General features: G+C 31.2%; 1 protein-coding gene across 2 annotated transcripts; it reads right to left on the reverse strand.

Moving 5' to 3' along the window:
- Window positions 1-8,451: 8,451 nt before the first annotated feature.
- Window positions 8,452-11,253, reverse strand: LOC105784233 (probable protein phosphatase 2C 73). 2 transcript variants are annotated; one of them, XM_012610049.2, is made up of 6 exons: window positions 11,028-11,253; window positions 9,712-10,011; window positions 9,314-9,622; window positions 9,108-9,225; window positions 8,801-9,024; window positions 8,452-8,718 (listed from the first exon to the last, which is right to left on the reverse strand). In XM_012610049.2, exons 2-6 carry the CDS (start codon window positions 9,943-9,945, stop codon window positions 8,536-8,538), a joined length of 1,068 nt encoding a protein of 355 aa, XP_012465503.1. In that variant the 5' UTR covers window positions 9,946-10,011; window positions 11,028-11,253; the 3' UTR covers window positions 8,452-8,535. The 2 variants fall into 2 exon arrangements, with proteins under 2 accessions (XP_012465503.1, XP_052481938.1); XM_052625978.1 differs by having other exon boundaries at window positions 9,712-11,252.
- Between the last annotated feature and the right edge of the window lie 14,836 nt (window positions 11,254-26,089).

Raw genomic sequence — 26,089 nt, forward strand, 5'->3', positions numbered from 1 at the left:
GTAAAATTTGACACTAAAACTTCATTCATATCTGGCGAAATTTTTTCCTCAATGTCCGTTAAGAGATGAGATAGCTCTCCCACTCCTTTTGACATAAATAACTCCTAAAAGAATAAAGCAGCAGCTTCACTGATCTTATTTACTTCAGTAGCCTCTCCTCCTCCGTCCAACTGTAGCCTCAATATAGTTTTTTTCTACGAAATGAGGCGTACTTATGGAAAAAAGTTGTATTCTTGTCCCCTAATTTAAGCCAATTTGCCTTTGCCCTCTGTTCCTGTAACAGCCCGATTTTGGGCCTAGTCGGAACAGTAGTTTCGGGACCACAAATTTGACGAGGAAAAAATTTATTTTTATTATATTTTTATGGTTTACGATTTCATGGAATGATTTTTTGAAAATTTTGTTTGAAAATTTCGACGTTTGGGCACTCAGTTTAGTAAAAAGGACTAAATTGTAAGAAGTGCAAAAGTTGAGTTCTACATGTTAAAAGTGTCCAATTGTTATGAAATTTTAAATTATAAGTCCTTAAATAGAAATTAAACCATTGGTTAAATTTTTGGACAAAAATGGACATGAGATAAGTGAAATAGGATATTTTTAAGTTGGGGGCATTTTGGTCATTTAGTAATTAAAAGAATTAAAAAGACCAAAATAGCCAAAAAAATTTCCATCTTCAAGCCTTGGCCGAATTTCACAAGGGGGGAGCCATAGTTAGGGTTTTCAAGCTTCCAAGCTCCATAATAAGTGATTCCAAACCCCGTTTTTAATGTTCTTTACGTTTTTAGAGTCCCGGTAACTTGATTTAGCTTATTCTAGCTATAATTTAACCTAGGGTTTATATTTGGAAAAATAACCATAAGTGAAATATGTTTATTTTGATATTTTATGGTAAAATATGAAGCTTGAAATTATGTTAAACAACTTTTGCTAAGCGATTTTAAGTGAAAACGAGTAAAACGACATAATCGATAAAAATACCTAATGTTCATAAGTAAGTGTTAGAGTGGGAATTCGATGTTGCCATAGAAGGGAAAAATGTTCAGCATGTCATAATACATAAGAATAAGGGATGAAGTTTAATTTACGAGCTTTGGGGCAAAAGTGTAAATATGCAAAATTTAGAGGAAAATTGTAATTTTTCCAAAGCTTGGGTCAAGGAATGTTTTGATAAATGTGAGTATTAAATAAGTCAAATGTGTTATTATAGGTCAAGAAAGAAGTGGAATCAACCTTGATCGGAGAAAAGAAAAGATTAAAGACTAAATTCCTAAATTTTTATATTGTTGCACCAAAGTAAGTTACCTGTAAATAATAGCAATATATTTTTAGTTACTTGTAAATAATAGCAATATATTTTTATAAATTGTGAATTATATTTGATATGTGAATTAATATTAAATGTGGAAGGAAAATTTTTCATGAATTATTCAAGTGATAAAGTGTTTAAAATAAAGTGTTAAGTGTAAATTCTCGGTTGAACTTAGGAATAGAAGTGGATACAAGTGACATGTCACTAGAGACCAGTGTTACAGTGAGTCCCGGGTGCTAGGTGATCTAACATGTGCTACAAATACCTAACAGCTTGTGTGAGCAGGCCCGTGGACATTTCTAGTATTATTGATCAGTGGTAGCTTCGGCTACATTTCAGTGGTAGCTACGGCTACTATCAGTGGTAGCTTCGGCTACATATCAGTGTGGCACTTATGTGCTAATTCTCTACATATCTGTGTATATTCCGAGTGTTCAACGGGAAGTTGACTAAGTGAAAATACATGAGATCATGTAACGATTAAGCGTAATTGAATGATGAATATATGAGTGAAATTGAATTGAATAGTGATCGAAAGTGAAAAAGTGAAATTATGAAATAGTAGAATGAGCAACAAAATAGTTTTGGACAGAAACAGTTGTGTGACTTTGAAAAATCACCATAAATGGTCGAAATTGAATTAAGTGGATAAGATATGAAATGAAAGCTTAATGAGTCTATTTTTACATAAAATAAATAGAGCAAGCAAAAGACTTATAAATTTTTATATATTTTAAGTTTAGTGAGACAGGGTCAGAATGAGTTTGGAATCCCCTATTCTGACTTTGGAAAATTGTTAAAAATTTTATAAAAATAATTACGGGCTAAAATTTATATGTTTAAAACCCTGAATGAGTCTATTTTCAATTTAAATAAACATAAGTACCATCCAAACTCTGTACAGTGAGATAATTAATTTTTAGTGAAGAGAGGTCAGAACTGTTGAGTAGTGAAATAGGGGAAAATTTAAAGAATAAACTGTACTTATTGGCTAAGCCAAAAATTCTGAAAATTTTATGGTAAGAAGATATGTGAATTCAATTTCAGGTAAAATTAACAGATCTTAATTTGGAGCTCTGTAGCTCCGGATAAAAATAATTTAGTGACTCTGACTGGGATAGACAACTTTAAATATACATGTGAATGAATAGTAAAATTATAGAAAATGTTATTTATAAGAGTGTTATGTACATTAAGGATGTGAAATGAAGAGGAGGAGGAGGAAAAATAAAATATATGAATAATTTGTATATAAATTGGTCATATGCCTATTATATTTGATAAATGTTGAATTAGAAATGACATAATGTTTCATTTCAATTAGTTATTATGAATTGAATTGTAAATTCATATGGATGAAACCAAACAATTATTTGTTAGTATTATGCATGACATAATGTATTATTCTATATATATATATATATATATATATATATATTCATGGTTGAATTATGATTGTTGAGAAAGATAGATAAATTGGAAAGAAAGTTCAAATTGAGTAGAACGCAGGGTTGAGTACTTTCGTTCAGTGATAAAGACGAATTGACGAAAAATACCATGGATGGACCATGGCAATAAGTGATATGTAATTCCATGTAAGACCATAGTTGGGCTATGGCATCGGTATATGTTATGTGATTACGTGTAAGACCATAGTTGGACTATGGCATTGAGAAAATAAAGTACTCAATTCCATAAGACGTTCACTAATTTGACAAAGTTGGTAAGTGTTACATAGACTCACACTCAAGTGATAGATTTATTGTGATTGTTAAAGTTGAATTCAATTAAGTGATTTCACCAATTGGATATTGTATATGGCAAGATTTGTTAGTGAATTACATATTTATGAAATGATATTTGAAGTTCATAAGTGATATATGAAATTAATGTGAAAAGATTTATGATTGTTATTAGTATTGTTTACGACGTAATGTGGATTCTTTGATGTTGAAATGATTTAACGAATTTATTGAGCATATGAATGAGTATGAGACTCATACGAGTTAGTATAGATATGTACATGTGTCTTATAAGCTTTGAAATGATAAGACTTGTGAATTGTGAATTAATCTGTGTGAAAGTATATGGGATAGATTAGCAAATCTTTATAAGATATTGAATATTTAATATATTACAATGGTTTAATAGGAAAAATATGACGATACGAGAATATGAAATGATACGGATAAATTCAGGTACTCGCGGGAAGTAAGTAATAGTTGATAAATTCATATGATGAGAAAGTGAAGGATTATAAGTTCATATATGGCTATGAACAAATGGTGATAGCTATAAGGCTTGGATCGAATGAGTATATATATATTGGGCCTTGTAAGCCTTAATTAGCGATTCGAAGATAATAATTTGAAAGTTTTAATCTGTATGAAATTTTATAACTCAGTTTAATACGTTTATAAATGTATGTGTTTTGGTAATGCCTCGTACCCTATTCTGGCGTCAAATACGGGTAAGGGGTGTTACAATGTGACATCGCCAGATTCGGCCATAACGTTTAGGCCAAGTTTGGGGTGTTACAGTTCCCAATAAATTTCATCTCTATCAATTTCCATATTCAGGTGAACCTTAGTATCAATAATCTTTGCCATTGTATCATAATTTCTTTCTTCCTCCAGCAACATCTCAAGTTCCTTAGTAAGCCTTTTCTTTAGCCCTTCTCGCCCTTTTTTAATTGATCCTGCCCATTTCTTTAGATTTGATTGTAGCTTTTCCAGTTTCTCCAATATAGTACCTGTAGATGATTCCAAGGATGCTTTAATTTCTCCCTCAAGAGACTCTTCCATGGTCCACCACGCCTCAAATTTAAACCATGGACTCCCCACGTAAGTGTTTCCACTTTTTGTATTAAGAAGAAGTGGACAATGATCAGGCATCGAATGAGTTAAGTGATGAATGTTGCCCGTTGGAAAAAGATTCCTCCATTTTTCATTAGCCCTATTCAGTCTTTCTCTGATATTTGTTTCTGGCAAATTTCCCCTTTCCTATGTAAACCAAAACCCTGTATATCTTAAATCTTCTAATTGACATTCTTCTAGGGTCTCTCGAAATGCCTCTATTCGTCTTTCATCTCTTGGTAACCCTCCACTTTTCTCAAAAGAATACATAATTTCATTAAAATCCCCACTTACAAACCATGGGTACCTCTTATCTTGTCCTAATTTTCATAGTAGATTCCAAGAAGCATTCTTATTACTGACATAATGGGAGCCATAAAATCCTATAAATCTCCACTCTCCATTACCATTCTCCTCCATAACCATTGCATCAATGTGATTCTTGGAGAAACTTCTTAAAGTAACTGTGATCTCTCCTTTCCATGCTAAACATAAACCACCTCGGGAACCTTCTACGTCAACACCAATCCCATTCTGAAAACCACAACTTCTTTTGACCTTTTCCATACATTGCTTATTTATTTTTGTCTCCATTAAGAAGACCATCTGGGGATTATGCTACTTTAAAAAGTATCGCAGCCTTCTAACTGTCCGTGGACTCCCCAATCCACAAAAGTTCCAACTAATGCTTTTCATTACGTTCGATCGGCTTTTCTCTTGGCAGCAGCCGATCCCATAAATAGTTGAACATCACTCTGCTCCATCGCATTAATTATCGCTTCTGATAACATCTCTCCACATACCTTTTCTCCATCTTTTTTCAGCCTTTTAGTTCCGTCTTTATATGCAGCTTCTACACTACAAATCTCAAATTCGTCTTCAGAAGCTTTCCTCTTCCTAGTACAACTTTCATCCTTTAGCTGAGTCATCATTTGTACTGGAGCAATTCTTTTCCAACTTTCTTTTTTAGCTAAATTTAAATTATTAACCTGTCTGCTCTTGGTGTCAACCATCTATTCATCTTTCGTGACTATAGATACTTCCTCCTGTTTCTTCATCATCTTCTCTTCACCACTCGATTGTAGTCTCCCGTGCATCATCCCCTTCAAACTATTCACTTCTCCAGTTATTTTAACTTTGATCGCCTCCACCTCAGAACCACCTATATAAGAGCATTGAGCCTTAACCTTTTTTGAAAAATCATTAAATTTAATACTTTCCTTCCCGATTAAGTTTGATTCTGCTTTTAGTGCTAGCATGTATGGTGGATCCTCTCTGATTTTAATTTTTTCTACAGGATTCAACTCACTAAAATCTAAAAGGCCATGCCCCACCCTTCCACATCCAAAGCAAAACATTGGTAATTTCTCATACTTAAAAGAAATCCACCATTTATTCATATTATCCATTGAGACAAAAATACCTCGTCGAAAGGGTTTCTACACATTAAGGTTTATTTTAAGGCGACATCATTCTCCACTAATTTCAAATCTGAGCACCCCTCCAAAAGTGACACCTATGGTGTGTAATAGATCTTTTTCTTATCAAATTTTGGTAAACATAGACCTATCTTTAACCAAAACGGTGATGAGTTAAGCCGAATTTGAAATCTTTCAACCGATTGAATTAACCTATTAAATAAAATTAGAATTTTCTGGAACAGCCATGGTCTTCCCTTCATAATCAGCTCCAAATCTTCTTCTAACTCAAACACGATCAAAAATAAATTTTGCCCTGCCGTCTGAATCTCAAACTTCTTTTTTGTTTTCCATATGCTCTTCATCTGTGCCCTAAAACTCTCCAGGTTGTAAAGCTTCTCTGTCCAAATTGTACAAATCAGAGTTGGTTTCACACTCGGAACCACCTTCGACCCTTTGATAGATAGTTGAATAAGTTCTTCTGTTAGGAGGGAAATCTCATCCCTCTTCTCTCTACCGTCACCACCACTTTCCCCCATCCCAAGCCGCAGCAGTTACTGCCTTCTCTAGGACTCTCGGCAAAGTACTCTTGGTTTTTTTAGAAAAGGAAGAAAAGTATCAATATTTTAATTATATAAATATAAGTGCATGTTTAAATTATGTGTAGCTTCATTTATTCCTTCAAATATTAATGTGTCGCAATCCACTCTTATATATCTAATATATGTAATTTAAATTAAGTTTTAATTAGGTTCTATTTATTATTAAGTTTATATATGATATTAATTATTATAAAACAAATTTTCATTGTCAAAAGGAGATGCTACTATAATATTTTCTAACAAATATATTTATGTGGTGCTTGTTTTAGACCTATCCATGAGTTGGGTGGTTGGCCTTAGGGGTGAGCATTCGATCGAATCGAATCGAAAATTTTCGAGTTAATCGAGTTTTCGAATCTCATTTTATCATCCTAACTTTATTTGAAGTTTTCTCGAATCGAGTCGAGTGAGATGAAATTCGAATCGAATCGAATCGAATATATTTGTTCGAGTTAAATTTTAAAAAATAATTTTGGGTCCTTGTAACCATTGTCACCTATCGTAATAAAATTTGTCCACCTTAATCAAATTTTTTATTAATTTCATCACCTCATAATTTATTTATTAAGTTTTATATACTGGTTAGCTTATTTGTTTGCTTAGTTGTTTCAATTATCTTGATTCTTGTCACTATGTATTTTGGAATTAAAAATATATTAAATATAAAAATATGATTTTTTAATAAAAGTTATTTTAAAAATAAAATGTGAAATTGATACCAATATAAAATTTTAACACGAATATTTTATGGCATAATTAAGAATTCAATTTTAATATAAATATTCAATATGACTAAACAATTCAATAATATAAATAATATAAAATGTGAAATTTAATTTAATAATATAAATAGCATATATAAATAAAATTATTACTATTTATGTTTAGTAATTTTTTTGGATAATTTAGATTTTTATTTGAGAGTAAATGGTGAGAAGTAAAAGTTTAGGGGAAAATAAAAAGTTTTGTGGAATAAAAGTTTGAGGAAAGTAAATAGGGAGTAAAATTTTGGAGGAAAATATTAAAAAATTGGAGGGGAGGGTTTGGGGTAGATGGGAGGTGGGATGGGAGGAGAATAAAAGTTTTAGGGGAAAAGTGGAAGGGAATAAAAATTTTGGGGAAAAATAAAAGGTTTTGAGGGTTTTTGGGAGTAAAATTTTGAGAAAAAGAAAATGGAAGAGTAAAATTTTGGTGGGAAATGGATTTTGAGTAGATTGGGGGGTTGGGAGGGGAGGGGAGTAAAAGTTTTGGGGGAAAAGTGGGAAGGAGTAAAAGTTTGGAGGGAAAAGTAAAAAAGTTTAGGAGTTTAGGGTAAAAATGTAAAATATTATAGTTTGATATTCGAATTATTCGAATTATTCGAGTTATTCGAATTCGAAAGCTCAACTCGATTCGAACTCGAAATTCAAAAAAAAAAAATTCGAGTTGATTCGAATAACTCGATTAACTCGAATAACTCGATTCGTTTAACTCGAAATTCGAATTTTTTTCGATTTTTTCGAGTCGAATCGAGTTTTGCTCACCCCTAGTTGGCCTAGTTTAACTTGAGCGGGTTTGGGCATAGATTTTATCCCCTCAAGCCGGGTTGGTCCACCCCAATTTAAAATTAAATGTTTTTATTTTAAATTTTTTATAATATATAAATATTAATTTAAAATAATATATTTTTATTATTTTATTATTTTTTTAAATAGCGATATGGGCAAGTTGAGTCAGTCAGGGCTCAAGTCCGAGTATGAATTTTTTTAAAAAAATTTTGAGCCATGGCTCAGCCCGACCCATGAATATGTCTAAACTTGTTTCACTAAGAACTAGTTTTAGATAATGATTTTAGGAAAATATGGTAAACAATTAAAAATATTTTACCCAAAATATTTTAAACACCAAAAAATATCAAATTTTTCAGAAAATTAATCCATCTTTCAAAAGTTATTTTCGGAAAGCTGTTTTTAATTTTTTTTAAATAGAAATATTTATTAAATACAAATGTAAAACATAAATATATTTGGAGTAAGTAGTGGGAGAGCATAGTTTTCCATTATCATCATACACATCCTTGTTTTCTTTTCTTCTGCCGCACAGCAGGTTGACAGTCCACCACCACTTCTTATAATAATTAGAAATTTTGATTGTTTTTCCTATTCAACTTATATAACTGAATATCAAATCCTGATTCTAACTTAGTAGCTCTATCTCGTATTCGCAATCATAGTGGATAGACATATTGTTATTAGAGTAGGGAGGAAAATGGCATGAGCAGAACAAGATATGGACATGATAAACTACATTGAACTTGGAAATTAATACAATACATGACAGCATTTTGAAGTTCTAACAATATTAATTTCATGCTAAGATAAGGGAGAAGAGTGGAAGAAGAGGCAGATGGCTGAAATATCATCCATTGCAATGTCCTTCCTCTTCTTTTTCCAAGCCCGGACTGCATACTCCACTAGCTGCTTAGCTGCTTTCTGCTTGTCCGGTGTCGAAGATACTATTTGAACTGCTTCCTGATTGGATACAACATCCCATACCTGCAGAACAAAGCTTTAGTCACAGATCAACAGCATTGCCATTTTATCAACTTTGATCAAACCCTTAGTTATATATGCATACCCCGTCGGTAGCCAGCACCACGAATTGGTCTCTGCAGGTTATATGTCTTTGTGTGACTTCTGGAACCGAAATAAGACCGTAATCTTTTATGCAGTAGTCCCCGAAAGCTCTCGACATCGCCAGCCCTGGTGACTCCTCATCAGGTAGCCAAACCCTGTGCACCCCTGGCTCATCATGCAGGCAGAAAACTCGACCTTTGCACTGAACTATTCGCTCGGCCTCCTCTGCAAGCAACATCAACCGAAAACATAAGGATTCTTAATGGCTTCTCTTTCCAACAGTTTTAGAGAGTGTGGCGAGAACTCACGAGGTAAATTCGGCTTGAAATCGACGGTAAGCTGAAGGGGAACCAAGTTTCCATCATCTGATGTTGTAGCCAGAACAGCCCGAGAATCACCAATGTTGGCTACATATATGAGGTCACCCTGTCCAATATAAATGTCAAATTATTCTCAAATATCATAATAGTTGAAGCAAATACCCAGAGTATGCCATAATAAGAGCTTAGTTTACCTGTCTGACAATTGTTAAGGCAGTTGTTCCACTGTAAAAGGAATCGATCTTCCTATGCTGCTCCAGCTCGTGATCAACTGCTGCACAAGTCCTCAGATACGAATGCTTCCATATATGAAACCTCTGATGCTTTTTATCAGACTCTAAATCGATCTCCGGGTCGAGGGATGCCTGAGCTAGAGTTTCTTGCCAATTGCAAAGCAGCGATGAAGGCATTGATTCTCGAACCTTTTTGGCTACAAAATGACCCCATGGACCATGCCCATCAAATATGCCGCAAAACAACATGTCTGCTTGACATCCAAATTCCTATTCCGAGTAAACAAAAGCCACATTTATGAATCATAAAAGGGAGTCAATTTACAAGGTATACAAAGTAAACACTCAATGTTTTATACCTCCCATACAATGGCACAATCCTGGTTCACTCCTTTCCTGCCTCTCTTGGAGAAAACTGAGGCCAAATTGTTGGAACCATCGACATTTACAGAACCAGAAGACCTCAAAATCAGGTCATTTTTCTTTGCATCCCTTGCCATTGCCTCAGCAGCTTCTTTTCCATCACCATTCCCTGAATTTTTCCCTCTTATTGACCTTGCTAACCCATTGAACATGGAAGAAAATTGCCTCATTATTCAATACCCACTACCAAAAACAGAAAAAAAAAGAGCCTGCTTTCCTTATTGTAGATCCAAAGTCTGCCCACGGAAAACAAATAAATAGTGACATAAAGTTACAGACAAGTAAAAGAAGCCTTGGGAATACTTTCTTTTTCTAGTTTTTGTTTTCTTTAAACCCTTGCTCCAGACATAGTAGGTAGAAGGTAAAAAGAACATTGAACTTGAGTAATACAGTTAGCCAAGAAAAGACATAATCCGACTCAGAAAGGTAGGAATCTAACAATTTAATAACAGTAAAAAAATTAGAACCTGTTGTTAATGTGAAACACTTTACAGAGAATATTCATCATGACATGGAACTCTAATAGAAATTTGAAAGAGGCTAAACAAGTGCCGGCTAGTAAATAGATAAACTCAATACTTGAGGCTTAGCTGGCTATACCCCATCAACAGGTCTGTTTGGTTGCTGAGAGAGGATAATGGGAACAAAAGGGCAAACCAGAAATTGCAAAGTTGTAGTATGTTCAAGGACAGGTGAGTGGCCACTTGAAAAGTAAAAAAAAAAGGGAAATCTAGAGTTCACTAGAACATCAAGTTAGTTGAAATTTCCCTTTATGGTAAAGGCAAAAACTGAAAGGAAGAGCTTTCTGTTTTTCCTTAGATAATATGATATATTTTCGATTTTCCAGAAAATCAAAGAAAAATAAAATTTAACGTGCAAAGTTACTGGGGTAACACGACTTTAAAATTTGCACATTAAATCGTAGTACTAGTTTTTCTCTGATGATACCTATAAATTAATGTCGAGTACTAAGATTTGATCATAGTTTCCTTCTCTCTCTCTCTCTCTCTCTCTCTCTCTCACAAATCCAGAAACCAGGCTTTTCTTTCACTTTCTCAGCAATCAAACAAAAGCCAGTCCAACCAGACAGAAAAAATGCACCAAGATCAAACCCAGAAAAATGGAAAAGAGAAGCTGTAATTAGACTGGGAAGCTAATGCAAGCAACCAGAATGTGATGACTTGATCTTTACGAGAAAAGCTAAGAAACTGAGAGGTAGAAGATGGAGAGGGATGAGAAAAGATGGGCATACTTAAAAAGAAAGAAAAATTCCTTCGTTTGGTTCTGGATTTTTAAGCTCCAATTCTTATCTGTGAAGAAGAATAAAGAAACAAAAGAAGCAGCAAGCTTTGTAGATGCAAAGTAGCAAGCACAAGCACTTCCATTTTTCTGTTCTAAGAACGTTAAAGTTAAAAACCCAGACTTCCTTCTTTGCCTTCCTTATCCGACAACATTTTTTTTGCCCTGCCCTTTTTCGTTAAACCTTTTATAAGCTCCTTTAGCTTTCTTTTGGTTTCCCTTTTTATAATATGAGGTTTGAATTTGGTTTATTTAGATACAGCTCATGATTTGGTGTGTTTTATAATTTATTCACATGCAATTCAAGCATTAATTTTTGAATAAAAAGATTACTAGAATTTAATTGTAGATTCTTGTGGAGTTTAATAATACTTTTTTTACATATATATATTATAAAAATTGGAGGAAACATGAGAATGACAAATTTTGAATTTTGGTGTTGCTCTCTACAACATTAATCACATCTTGTATCATTTCAGTAGCATAAATATGATCATTAAAATTTAGGGTAAACTATAAAAATAGTCACTTATATTTGAAATGTTATGTTTTAGTCGTTCTGTTACGAAGTGGTCACTCTACCGTTAAATTCCGTTACCTCCCTAATGACAATCCTACATGGCAGTCCAAATGAGTTTCAAATGCCAACTTGGATGTCTAGTTTTTTGGATGAAAATAGGTTTTTAATTAAATAAATTTAATTTGGACAGCCATGTAGGACATTCAAATTGGCATTTAAAATCTACTTGGGCTGCCATGTAGGACCACCGTTATGGAGGTAACGGTAGAGTGACCACTTCGTAACAAAACGATAGTGCAAGTGACTAAGACATAACATTTTAAATATAAGTGACTAAAATGTAATCTGAGACAAACAAAATTAATTATTTTTATAGTTTACCTTAACATTTAAAACTATTGTATTTCTTTTAACAATAATAATAAGCATCTAATGATCTTATTGCTAGTGCAACCTCGACTTGAAGAAGGGACGTTAGAACTTTTGAATTTTATTATATATCAATTTGATTTAAATTTATTTTCGATTGAATTAATTATTAATTCAACATTTATAATGATTGATTGAGTATAGGTATAATCTTCAATTTTAACCTTGAATGTTTATGTTTTCTTTTTCAATTTAATCTTTATTTTTAGTTAATTTTGGTTCTCAATCTTTTAAAAAAATGTCGAATTTGACTATCAACTTTTCAAAAAAAAAGTTAATTTGTTGTTTTTAACGAAAATCTTGACTAAAAATTAATTTTTAAATATGGTAGCTTGAATGACAATTCACTTATATTTCATGTTAATTTTATTTTTAATTTTATGAACTTTTAATATTTTGATTTTTTTAAAATTATTTGTTGACAATGGCATATACGAGAAATAGTACCATGGCAACATGAAAGTACATGTGGATTGCCATGCAAGCTGTCACACCAATATTATTAAAAAAATTAATATTTTAGCCAACATTTCAGTTAAAAAGAGCGATCTAACTCTTTTTCTGAAAAGTTGAGGGTTAAATTTGGCGCAAAAAAAAAAACAACCAAATTGACAAAAGATGTAAACATTGAGAGCTAAATTTAACATTGAGTATAATTATAAGTTGTAAGTAAGTTAGAAAGATTAATTATGAAAAATAAAAGGGATAAATACCAGAACTATACATGAACTATGGTTTAATGTGTAATAATAGTATACATGAATTTTGATTTTGTGTAATTTTATATATGAAATTTTGATTTGAATTCTTGTAAATTATTGATATAATATTATTTTGTGTTTTTTAGGATTTTATGTGTATAATTATACCAAATTAATTGATAAATGGGTCAAACACAGTGCAGCAACAAAAACAGCTAATCTTTGGCCAACACTTATGTTGCTGTCTTTAATGTATGATGTTAGTCAATGTTCTCCAACTCCATAGGAACTTTCATTTTCATACCACGTTACCAATTTCCAAATGAACTAATATGGAAAATAATTGCAATTAACAAATGACATCGATGCATGAATGTATCATAAAATTAGATGTTAAGCAGCATCATAGTAAAAATATAATATCAACATGATAAATTACAGACCCAACATAACACTACATCATAAGAATGACATAAATACAACATGCATGCACATAATATGCATAAAATGAATTATTAGCATTCATGACACTTTGAATGCAAAAAGAAATTAACACAATACTATAGGAGTACATAAATGTAACCAATTCAATATAAATAAATTGTTATCTTTTTAATATTTTAAATTAAAAATCATTTTAATTTACTATAATTACCTTCTTAAAAGACCTCGCTGATTTGGCTAAAAATTAGCCATGCTCAATTTCCAATTAACCTCTCCTAAGCATTGGGATAGCTTTTATAGATTCTTACAGGTTTGTTTGTGCCTGACTATGGTGTTTGTTGCATTTCCAGCTGATGACTCAAAAGCAAAGTCGATCTTTAATTAACCAAATCTTAGGTACAGTCTCAATCATGCCAAATCTCAATGTCCAATATAATATCATACTTCTCATTTGACTGAAAGATTCGCATAAATTCCCATGCTAAAGCTCAATATAATAAATGTTCATATCTTATTATTAGTTTTTGTATATTTTGAATTTTAAAATTTTAATCTTAACCGATGGATAGTAGATAAATTCATTAGATCAAATTATGTTATTAGGTATGTACAATACATAAGTTATGGATTTTGTCCATATTTTTCAATTTGATCATCACTAGTTCTGATACATTTTAAATTTTAAATTTTCAATCTTACATGTAACATCTCATACCCGACCCAATCACCAGGTCCGAGTTACAAGGTGTCATATTAGTTGTCGGAGCAACTATGATCAAAACATCCAGATATAAGTCAAACATGTGTATAAAACGATTCGTATTTATTCTCGGGTCTTATACGAGGTTACGAAAGCTCTATTACTAACCCGAGGTCGAATATATATGGCTAGAATTATGGTATTTCCATCAATAATTTGTTTATTGTTGAATTATATGCAGTTACAAGATGTGGAGGTGAGAGAAAGGGCATGGTTTTTAAGGCAATGGCCCATTCCCACCTAGAAATGTGATGGGTATTGACCACAACGGCTCGTCCGGACTGAAGAGGCTGAAGATTGGTCACTTTGTTTGGGACCCCTTCCACAGTACAGTCCATCCATGTCGGTAACATGCACCTCTCCATCATGGGAAACCTCTAAATAATTGAGTTTTTGTGTTATTATTTTACATGCGTCTCATCTCGTGTTTGAATAATTGTTTTTTTATTGGGTGATGTAGCAGAGTACACTTCAACATACCCGCGTATGTCATGTAAAATTAAAAAACACTTCTATTTTGAAATGATTTGATAAAAACATCTAATTTTAAAGATTAAAAAAAGATAAAAAGTTAAATACATTATTAAAATAGTTTTTTATAAAATTAAATGTGTAAAAGTTATTTTATATTGGTTTTAAATCAGTTTTACGGATTTCATTTAGAGGTGATCATGGGCCGGGACGGGCCTAGACAAAATTTTAGGCCCGGCCTCGGCCCGAAATATGAGCCTAAAAATTTATCTAAGCCCGGCCCAAAGAAAATTGCTAAGCCCGAGCCCATCCTGACCCATATTAAATTTTACAACACCAAAAAAGTATATATATTTAATATATATATTTGATTAAAAATAAAAAATATATATTTAATATATAATTCGGGCCAGACCTGGGCCAAAAAAGTTTTACCCGAGGCCTGAAACAGGCCCCGTTTTTTTGCCCAAACCCATATTTTGGGCTTATATTTTTACCGGAACCCTCCTATTTTTCAGGCTGACAGCCGGGCCGGGCCGAATAGCCCAACCCATGATCGCCTCTAGTTTCATTCGGGACCAATTCCTAATTTTTTTTTGTTTTTTAAGGAAATTTATTTATTTATTTTATTATGATGTAAAAGTTAAAGAGTATACATACCGTTTATGGAAATATTGAAAAGCAAATAATGATTGACAGTTGCCCTACTCCGCATATTTTTAAGTTAAATCATCAATAATTGATAATCTATATAACCTCTTTTTGCATTTTATAAAATTGTTAAATATCAGATTTGGTCCTCTAATATGCCTAGTTTTGATATTTAATATATATACTTTACTTTTTACCATAATTTAGTCTCTATATGTTTAGAATGTTTTAATTAATCCAAATAGTTAGTATCGTTAACTTTTCGGTTAAAACATTACGTGGTTATATATAATTTGAATACCCTAAGAGCCCTTAAGACTAACACATGACTTCTCATTTCTTTTAGATTTAACTATTTTTGACAATATAAGACAATGATCAAATTTTATTTTTGGCCTCTAGATTATGCTGAAACTTGAGAACTAATTTATATACTTCAATTTTAACATAATTTGGTTTATCTACTTTTATAATATCATTATGTTAGTTTGAATAGTTAATCTTCTTAATTATTTCAATCAAAATGTGAAGTCATTTTTCTCAAGAACACTATTCTAATAGAAAAATATTTTATCGTGACAATTTTGACCGAGTGTTTTTAGAAAAAAATCATAATATTATTTTCAATGATATTTTTATTGTTATATGACTATCAAGAGAATATTTTAAAAAATCAAAATTCCACACCAAAAAGTGTAATAAAAGAATTTTAACGATAATAAACTACATTGTAAAAAATTGAGGTACCAAGTTATGTCGAGAAAGTTGAAGTATAAAGATTGAATATTAAATTCAAGTGTAGCACAAGGATCAAAATTGAAATTTGACCATTTTCTATATAATGCAAAAACTGACACAAACAAATAATCAACCTCTCATTTTTTGTGTTATACGAGAAAAAGGTAAATTTTCAATTTTAGTCCCAATGTTACACTCAAATTTTAGATTATATAAAACTATCAAATTTCAATGTTGATCCCTGTGCTACACTCAATTTTTGTACTTCAGTTTTTTTACATCAATTTTTACAATATTATTCATTATCTCAAATACTTTTCTTTGATTAAAATGTCATATAACTTTTAAGAGTTATTTAAATTATTTGTTAAATTCAAATTCATTGCAATACCTTTTTTTTTCACATGGCTACTAATTGAGGTTTTTTTAATATCAAAATGTCACACCAATGAATTTAATAGAACAATTTAATGGTGTTAACAATTGAATTTGAATTTTATTTATATTCACATTTAATTTTTAATATATACACATAATTCTTAATTATGGAAATCATAATTTTATTAAAATTAGTAACTACACAAAATTCTATTTAATTCTTATACCACATTTACTTAATAAATAAAAAATTCATTACCATATGTATTACAACTATTTTCTTTTAAAAATTCCTTTCTTACACAACATTTATAAGAGGTCACCATTACCATACGGATTACAACTATTCTCTTTCTCATAGTAATCATACGTATTACAACTATAATACCCGATTTTGGCCCGGGTAAAAGGCCCAAAATTACAAACGGGCCATAAGGCCCAAAACCAATTTGAAACGGTGGACCAATTTCGAAAATGGCCCAAATTCAGTGGCTCAAATCATTTGTAGAAACCTTAGGGTTTCTAAGAAGACTTTGCGCCGCAGTCACGAGCGTCATCGATCTTCACCTGCAAGGAAACAAACAAGAAAGGAAAGAAAATCAAGGATTGCAAAATCAAATCAAGCATATCAAGCAAGAAAAAAAAAGGAAATGAAATTAAAGATTCACAAATCAAATAAAAGAGATTTGTTTCTTCTTTATATGATTTTTTTAGAATGGCTATATAAAGCCACTGAATGTAATGTAAAAAGGAGGAGACTGAAAAGAGAGAGAAGGAAAATTTTCTTTTTTGAATACAAAGGTTTTTTTCTCTCTATATTACCTTGAGGATTATCGTTCTTTTATTTTTATTTATACATAGATGTATATATATTTTAGTTTCTTTATTTCTTTATTTATTTTTGCTTAAAATATAAAGAAAGGAGGAAAGGGCTTACTCCTCAAGTTGGAATCGCGGATTTGTGCCGTCTCTCATGTAATCGGAGCATTGGCAAGAGTGAACGGTGGTGTCAGGGGGCTGGGGTTAAAAACCCTAGTAGAGAGCCTTTGTTTTTTTGTTGTTTTTTTTATGTCAAAGCGATGTTTTTTCTAAAAAACTGTTTTAAATCATGCTATAAACGACCTTTGTTTTGGGGAGGCAGATTATTTCCGATTTGGCCCTCCATGTAATTCACGTGTCGCGATTTCGCCCATTATTTTGCTTAAATTTCATTTATTTCTTGTTATTTTAGTTTTTTTTAACTATTTATTTTTTTGCAATTCGTTTTTTTAAATTTTATTTTCTCATCTTCCTCATCATCATCATCATCATTATTATTATTATTATTATTATTATTATTATTATTATTATTATTATTTAATTATTATTTTATGTACATACAAACATTTTTATAATATATATACTTTTATATTTTTAATTTCAAAAACTTGTTTTTACTTTTGTAAATTGTACACGATACTTGTACATGTTTTCTTCATAGTTTTTTAATATTTTTAAATTAATTAATTTAATTATTATCATTTTTTGTATATATGTAATTATCGTTTTTATAATCTATATATGTATATAATTATTTTTTATATATATGTACATATTATATTTTTCAATTAATATTTTTCTCATATTTATATATATACACATATTTATTTATTTTATTCAATTTTGATAATTTAGATATTATTTAATTATTTTTAATCTATAGATATTTTATATGTACATGTATACATATTATTTTTTCTAATGAATGTTCTTTTATATTTATATATATACACGTATATATCTATTTTATTTATTTATTTTTGAAAATGTTTAACTACCTATTTATTTTTTACACAAATTTTATAATATATATATTTATATATTTCTTTTATAAATGCATTATATTTTATATGAATCTTATAGTCTATATCTTCATATAAATCCATGTATGTCTTGTATTCTCCATAACTTCAATGTACTTATTATAAGCACACTTTATATCCTTTATTTTTTTTATATTTTATAGTTTTGCTTATGTCTTTCACTTGTTTATTTATTTATTATTGCATTGTATATTTAATGTAACATCACATCATTTTTTACTCGATTTCAAACTTTTCAAAATTGAGATAGTGCTTGTATTTAGGATTTTCAAGGAAATTGAGCCCTAACGTATTGGGTTCCGATTTTCTTCGTTAAATCTAACAATCGAGCATTTCTCTTTAATTAAAAAAAATAAGAACTCATTATTGGGAATTCAACACGTTGTGTCCTAACGTATTGGATGTGACGCATTGATTTCTCGAAATGAAGATTTTTTAAAAATCATAAAGGAAATATTCCGAGTTTGAGATTTTAAAGGAATTGTGCCATAACGTATTGGGTGTGATTTCTTAAATCTTGGATAAGCGGACTTTCTTTTAAATCATGAAGGAAATATTCCGAGTTTGAGATTCTAAAGGAATTGTGCCCTAACGTATTGGGTGTGATTTCTTAAATCTTGGATAAGTGGATGTTCTTTTAAAGTAAAGGAAATATTCCGAGTTTAGGATTCTAAAGGGATCGTGCCCTAACGTATTGGGTGTGATTTCTTAAATCTTGGATGAATGGATGTTCTTTTAAAGTTTTATTGTATAAGTATTCTGACCTAATTCATCTTGGAGGAAATTAGAATGTTGTACCCTAACGTATTGGGTGTGGCATTTTTTTTTGCTTCTCTAAATTGAAAAGGGTCTTAATACGCATCGTTTTAAGTTTTTAAAGGTTATATTTTTAAAATTTTCGACCTTAAGATATTAATTAATTGACTAGGTACCAATTTTTGGGTGTAATGAGGGTGCTAATCCTTCCTCATACGTAACCGACTCCCAGACCCGTTTTTCTAAAATTCGTAGACCAAAGTCGTTTTTAGGTGATCCAATCACACCTTAATAAAAAGATTGGTGGCGACTCCCAATTTTCATTTTTTAAGTCGACAACCTAAAAATTTTGTTTTTTTTCAAAAAATCGGTTTCGACAACAACTTTATAAATACAAAGTGTATAAAAGTTTATTAGTTTTTTACACAAAATGTGTAATATCTAGAAACATTACACATTTTATCATACAATTATTGTTATGCTAATATTGCTATAAATGATATTATGTCATTTTAATTAAAGAAAACACACGTTTTCAAGATATTACACATGTTAATTAATTATTACCTTCCTTTTTAAAATAAGACTTACAACAATATTTTCAAATCGTTTGTTCAAATATAGATTTAAAAAAAATCAGTTTTAAGAAAAGATATAGAAAAGTATTGGGTCTATTATTCCAGCACGTTTGTGTCTGCTTTGCGAGCACGCTTAGGTCATTTTTTTTTAGTTTTCTTATTTCTTTTTTCTTCTTTCTCCTTTTGGCAACGATTATTGTTCTAGTTGGTGGAGCGGATTAATGTTTATTTGATCTACAACTATGGAGAATGAGTTGGCAAATCTATAATTGGATGATGTTAAAGATGAGGTTTTACTGGTTCAGAGATATCCTGGATCTCAAGTGGTGAAGAATAATTTTATTTTGGTAGGGTGTTTTCTGACGGCTAGTATAGTCAATTTCCCAGCTATGAAGAGTACCATGGCAAATCTCTGGCATCTTATTAGAGGAGTTCAGATCTCGGATTTGGGCAATAAACAATTTAGTTTTAAATTCTTCCACAAGATGGATTTGGATCGGGTTTTAAATAGGGGTGTCGTAGACATTTAACAATCATCTCCTGGTATTTCATTGATTGGGGAATAAGGAAGATCCGACAAAGGTATTACTCTTTGTTAATTTTTGGGTTCAAGTTCATAAGTTTTTTCTCAGAGACTGTTGCGCGACAACTGGGGGACTTTTTGGGGAAGTTTTTGGAATATGATTCTAAAAGTCTTAGTTGAGGTGTGTGTAACTTTCTCCATATTAGGGTTCAATTGGATGTTAAGAGGCCTTTGAAGCGAAAGAAGAAGATCATGTTTGCATTAAGAAACTATACCTATGTTAGTTTTAAATATGATAGATTAACAATGTTTTGCTTTTACTATGGTCGCATCGGGCATTATGATTCTTTCTGTCAAATTAGGATGTCAAAATGAGAGGAGTCCGTTAAGTTGGGATGAAATGGGATTTATCCCTTCTTGTGCAGTTTAGAAGAGCTGTTGCTATGCATAGTGTGTGGTTCATAGAAGATAACGATGGGGGAGGGTTTGGAAGTAATAGTCAACAACCGAATTTGGGGAGTGGCACTCAAGAAAGGGTTTGGCGAGATTTAGGGGTGCGATTGGATCTTATGTTAGGCCTTAATTTGGAAGGGGGTAACAGTTCTCGGGGCAGGTGGGAGGTCTTATACATATGGAGCATAATGCGGAGGAGTTGCTGATTGTGAGTGGCGACGGGAAAAAAAGGCCTTGAAAGGAGGTTGGATCTCATAATTTTTTTGGGCTGGAAGATTCGATAGTGGTTAGGGAGGAAAAACCAGTAGGGAGAGCCCATTTTATATCGACGGCTGCCAAGAGGCAAGCCGACCGGGCACAATGAAAATCTTATGTTGGAATGTATGTGGTTTGGAGAGTCCACGGGCAGTTAGAAGAGTTCGACATCTACTGAAGTTGTATAATCCCCAGTTAATCTTCTTTATGGAGACTAAATTGAATAATAGAATAATGGAGAATGTTTAAAGGCGATGTGGTTTTTTGAATAGATTTGAAGTTTTTGCTGATGGATCGATAGGAGGTTTGAGTTTAGCTTGGAAAGATAATACTACTGTCACCCTAAGAAGTTATTCAATTCACCATATTGATGTTGACAGTCAAGAATCTGAAAGTACCTTACAATGGTGTTTCACTGGGTTTTATAAGGCTCTTTATGCTCGAGGAATAGAGGATACTTGGAGATTATTAAATTCGTAAAGGAATTCATAAGATCCTCCGTGGATGGTTTGTGGGGATTTTAACAAAATCATGTATTCCTTTGAGAATGTAGGAGGAATTCCTTGAGATGAGTGGAGGATGGAAATGTTCCGAGGGGTTTTAGAAGACTATCACTTAATGGATGTGGGATATTCAGGAACATGGTACACGTGGGAGAGGGGAAGTATTCCAGAAACAAATATAAGGGAGATGTTGGACAAGGGAGTGGTAAATAAAGGAATGCTAAATTTGCTCCCAAATTTGGTGGTGCAACATTTACCTTATTCGTACTCAAATCACTGCCCCATCCTTGTTCAGATGGATCGAGAAGCTTGTCATCAGAGATCCAAGCAATTTCGATTTGAGGCATGGTGGGTAATGGAGGAGTCCTCTAAGGGAGAGGTTAGGAAATTATGGGATAGTAGTGAAGGCGACCTTTTTGTCAAGTTAGAGCAGGTTAGGGATGGTTTGCGCAAATGGGCTAAAACGATTAAGGGGGAAAGGGAGGATCTTCATAGGGAGTTGACTAGTAAGTTGGGAGATTTGTTGGAAAAGGAGAAGGATGACGTCACTCTTGAGGAGCTAATTGACACGAAAATTAAATTTTTAATTGAATTTAATAGAAAATTTTAACGGTGTTAACAATTCAATCTAAATTTTTAATTGTTATTTATATTCACATTTGATTTTTAATATATACACATAAATCTTAATTATGGAAATCATAATTTTATTAACATTATTAACTACACAAAATTCTATTTAATTCTTATACCACATTTACTTAATAAATAAAAACTTCATTACAGATTTAATTACAACTATTTTCTTTTAAAATTCCTTTCTTACGACCTTTATAAGAGGTCACCATTACCATCTGGATTACAACTATTTTCTTTCTCATAGTAATCATATGTATTACAATTATTTCAATATTAACAACTTTATAAACACAAAGTGTATAAAAGTTTATTAGTTTTTTATACAAAATGTATAATACCTAGAAATATTACACATTTTATTATACAATTATTGTTATGCTAACATTGTTGTAAATGGTATTATGTCATTTTAATTAAAGAAAACACATATTTTTAGATATTGCCCATGTTAATTAATTATTAGTTTTCTTTTTAAAGTAAGACTTATAACAATATTTTGAAACAAATATTTAAAGTTGAGATTGAATATATGAAACATTGACATCATAAGTGCATTAGTTTAAGTTGTAAATTTTCTATCATTTTGATGAATATCAACAATTAATTCAAGTTTATTTTAAATTTTAAATTTTTTAATTTTTATTTATCATAATAAAATTATCTTAATTCTAAAATTAAAATTTATATTATTTATGTTACTTTCTCAAGTATTACTAAAATGTTAGAATGATAAATATAAAATTTTAAAATTGATACATATAATGTAACCCATGGGATAAAAACTAATAATCTCTTCCAAATGTTAATGGGCACATTACTTATAGGTAATAATGATTTTTTTATACATCTACGTAATAGTGATGTTATGATCATGATCTAACTATTCAATGTTAATGATGAAATATCATGAATTTGGCCAATTTTAGTATGAACAAATCACATGGAAAGTAAGATGAAAATGGGATGAAAATGACTATTCAATGTTATGGTATTTTGGATGATGCATTAGTTGTTATGTTAGCATGCATATGTGGTATTATAATGGTTGATATTTTGGCATGTTGGTACCTAAAGGTTGGGAGTTGGAATGGTATATAAAATGCATGCTATGAAATGTTGTTTTGATATGCTTGAATGTGATCATTGAGGTATAGAAATTGATAGTGAACATTGAGTTAATAAATGGCTAGTTTGGTGTGTTTGGATGTGTTGACATATGGTCAAGTTTTCTAAGGTAGTGATGATAGGTGTTGAATAGTCAAATTGGTATTTTTGAGTATGATATTGGTATGTGAACATTGTGGTAAATGTTGGCGTAAAATTAGATATAAAGGTTAGTTGATTTGTGGTTAAACTTAACAAATGTATAGTCATGTTTGATTGTTGTGATTGAGATGCCTTTTGGGAATATTGGTTGTATGATCAAATACTATGATGATCTAGCTTGAATATACATGTGTTAGGTGCATTTTGAATGCTTGAATATATGTGCAAATGACTTGTAAGGGTGTGCTTGTATTGGGTGAAATAAATGGCTTGAATTTGGCCTATTTCTTGTCCACACAGCCTAAGATAAGGGCATGTGTCTCAACCGTGTGTGACACACAGTCACGCGACATGGCTGTGTGTCCCCTATAGGTTTTTAAAGTTTCATTTCGAGAGTTACATGGCCTGGCACACGGGTATGTGACTTGGCCGTGTGACCCAAGTCAGAGAGTTACACGGGCACAGACATGGGCTGGGACACTGCCATGTGTCCCTACTTTGAATGCCCACACGGCCTGAGACACGGGTGTGTGTCTTAGCCGTGTGAGTCACAAGGCCGTGTAACCCCTATAGTATGAATTTTTCTATCTTTTTCCATAAAGTTCTAAATGTTTTCGATTTAGTCTCGAATCATTTCTAAAGTGTTTTTAAGGCCTCGAGGGCTTGAAAAAGGGATGTTATGCATGCGTTTGAATGGAATATAATGTGTTTTATAAATGGTTGTAATCGGATGTTTTAAGTTAAAAGTTTCCAGTAATGCTCCGTAACGTTATTCCAGTGACAGATACGGGTTAGGGGTGTTACATTAAGCCTAATTAATTAACTAATCCTAGTATATATTAGATTATAGTGGAAAAATTAAAGCCATCATCATCCTTTCTCATTTATGTTGTCCAAGTTGAAGAAAGAAAAGAAAAAACCTATTTCATTTATTCAACTTTCAACCATTCAATTTTCTAAGGTAATTAAGCTAATTAATCTTTGAAAATTTTCTAAATTATGAATCATGGGAGCTTGATCTAGCCCATGTGTTCATTCTTTCAATTAGTTTTTGTTTAGCAAGTTGCCATTAAAGCATAATTGATGAAATTAAGCTTGAAATTTAAGAGATTGTCAGATAGTGAACTTGAATTATATTAAGGATTAAGTTAGAAATTAAATTAAGCTTTTAGATAACTTTGTGATATTAGGGACTAAACTGAATAAATTTAAAATTTCAAGAAATTATTCGTAAATGAAAATTATAAGGCCCCTAATGAAATAATGTGAAATCGTATTTTGATCTGATGTTAGATATAGAAGAATGTGAGCATTTCAGTTATAAAGACTAAAATGAATAAAATGCAAAATATGTTGGTTGTGTATTTTAATGTGATTCGGATGTGAACTAACATTGTTTTATAATTAAATTATCGAATTTAGCTAAAGACGATGTCGGGCCATCTCAAGAGAAGGGAAAGATGAGAGACAAAAAATCAGTTTGTACTTTTATGATTCGAGTTTAATATATATACACATATACATACATGGATGTTAAGAATTGGTTTATACGTGGTAAATGTTCTATTTGTCTCATGAGTCGATTTATATGAAGTAAGATGAAATGTTATGAAACATAACATAGTCGAGCATAAAATGAAATTGTGATATATAATATGTGATATGAAAATGGTATGAAACTTTGATATGTGAATATGTAAATGATGTATAATTGGAACATTGGTTACCCTATTAACTGTTCAAACAAAGTTGGATATAGTCGACAAGTCATAGGATTATATTTGCATATGAGTTTATAGTTCGGTTTTACCTATAAGGTGCAAAGTACATATTTACTTCAAACGTCTGATGAGGTGCGGAACACATTTTACTTCGGCTATACCGATGAAGTGTGGAGCACAATTAATACTTCGGACATTTTAATGAGGTACTATGTGTCGTATTAGTGTGATGGTTGGATGATTCATGTATCCCTCTTGCGTTTGTGTCTGTGTATCCATATTAATATAAAATGTGGAAAATGTCAGCATGTGAAAGATCACGCGAACCAGTTTATATGAGCCTTGAGGGCCAGTATGGAAACGAAATGAATCAATAGATTTGAAAAAGAAATGAGATAATGAAATGAATAATTGGCATATTATGACATGGAAACAAATGTAACTTATTGTTAGAAAGTATGATATGGTATGTTCATATGAAATTGTCAAATGAATTAATGTATAAACTTGGTATATGAGACATGAATTGTTTAAACTAGTTCATTAAGCCATTAGATTAAAAACTAATTAGATTAATTAAATTACTAATTATTAAAAGAAAACATCATCTTCCTTCATCTTTTCCACCATCCACCAAAGAAGAAGAAAATCATTTCTTCCTTTTATTCTATGATTGTCGAACCTAGCTAAAGGAAAATGGATGAGTTTATCATCAAATTTTGGTTAAATTTTAGTTAAAATATAATAAATGTTAAGGACTCGCTACTTAAATTATTAAATTAGTGAGTTTAATATGAATTTCTATTAATGAAAACTTGAAGAAGTTGAAAGTTTAATATTCAATTCATGCATGTTAATAGTGGTTAAGGTTATTGTTATTTATGATGAAATTTTAGTGAAAAGTACGGAACTAGGCTAGAATTAAGCATAGTTAAATAGTTAAATTTTGTGTAATTAAGGACTTATTTGTAAAGAATAAAAATTTTAGGGTTGAAAATGAATAATGGTTGTAGGAGGTCTATGTACTATAATTATTAAGTCGTATTTAAATTCAATCGAGTAAATTGTGAGAAATTAGTGTTTCAAATATTAGGGTATACAAAGACTAAATTGACTAAAATGCATTCATGTTTATAATGTATTGATTTGCATTTGAATTGTGTGATTAATGGGTTTCATATATTCAAATTTATTGTAGGTAGCTAAAGACGACGCTGACATGTCGAAAGTAAAGGGAAAGGCAAAACAACTGACAAATAGCTAATCTGGTTTGTGCTCTTATAATTAGAGTTTGTTAAATAATTAAATATATATGCTTGAAATTTCAAATGATCAGAAATAGTAATATATCGATATGGTTATATTTG

Source organism: Gossypium raimondii, chromosome 13 (assembly GCF_025698545.1).
Source record: "Gossypium raimondii isolate GPD5lz chromosome 13, ASM2569854v1, whole genome shotgun sequence".
NCBI lineage: Eukaryota > Viridiplantae > Streptophyta > Magnoliopsida > Malvales > Malvaceae > Gossypium > Gossypium raimondii.

What these genes read in the sequence shown, in the direction of transcription:
- LOC105784233 (XM_012610049.2), bottom strand. Translation starts at nt 9,945, where the DNA reads ATGAGGCAATTTTCTTCCATGTTCAATGGGTTAGCAAGGTCAATAAGA. An exon ending in CCTTAACAATTGTCAGACAG is followed by an intron (nt 9,226 to 9,313) that starts GTAAACTAAGCT and finishes TATATTGGACAG; the next exon opens with GGTGACCTCATATATGTAGC. An exon ending in TTTCAAGCCGAATTTACCTC is followed by an intron (nt 9,025 to 9,107) that starts GTGAGTTCTCGC and finishes TGTTGCTTGCAG; the next exon opens with AGGAGGCCGAGCGAATAGTT.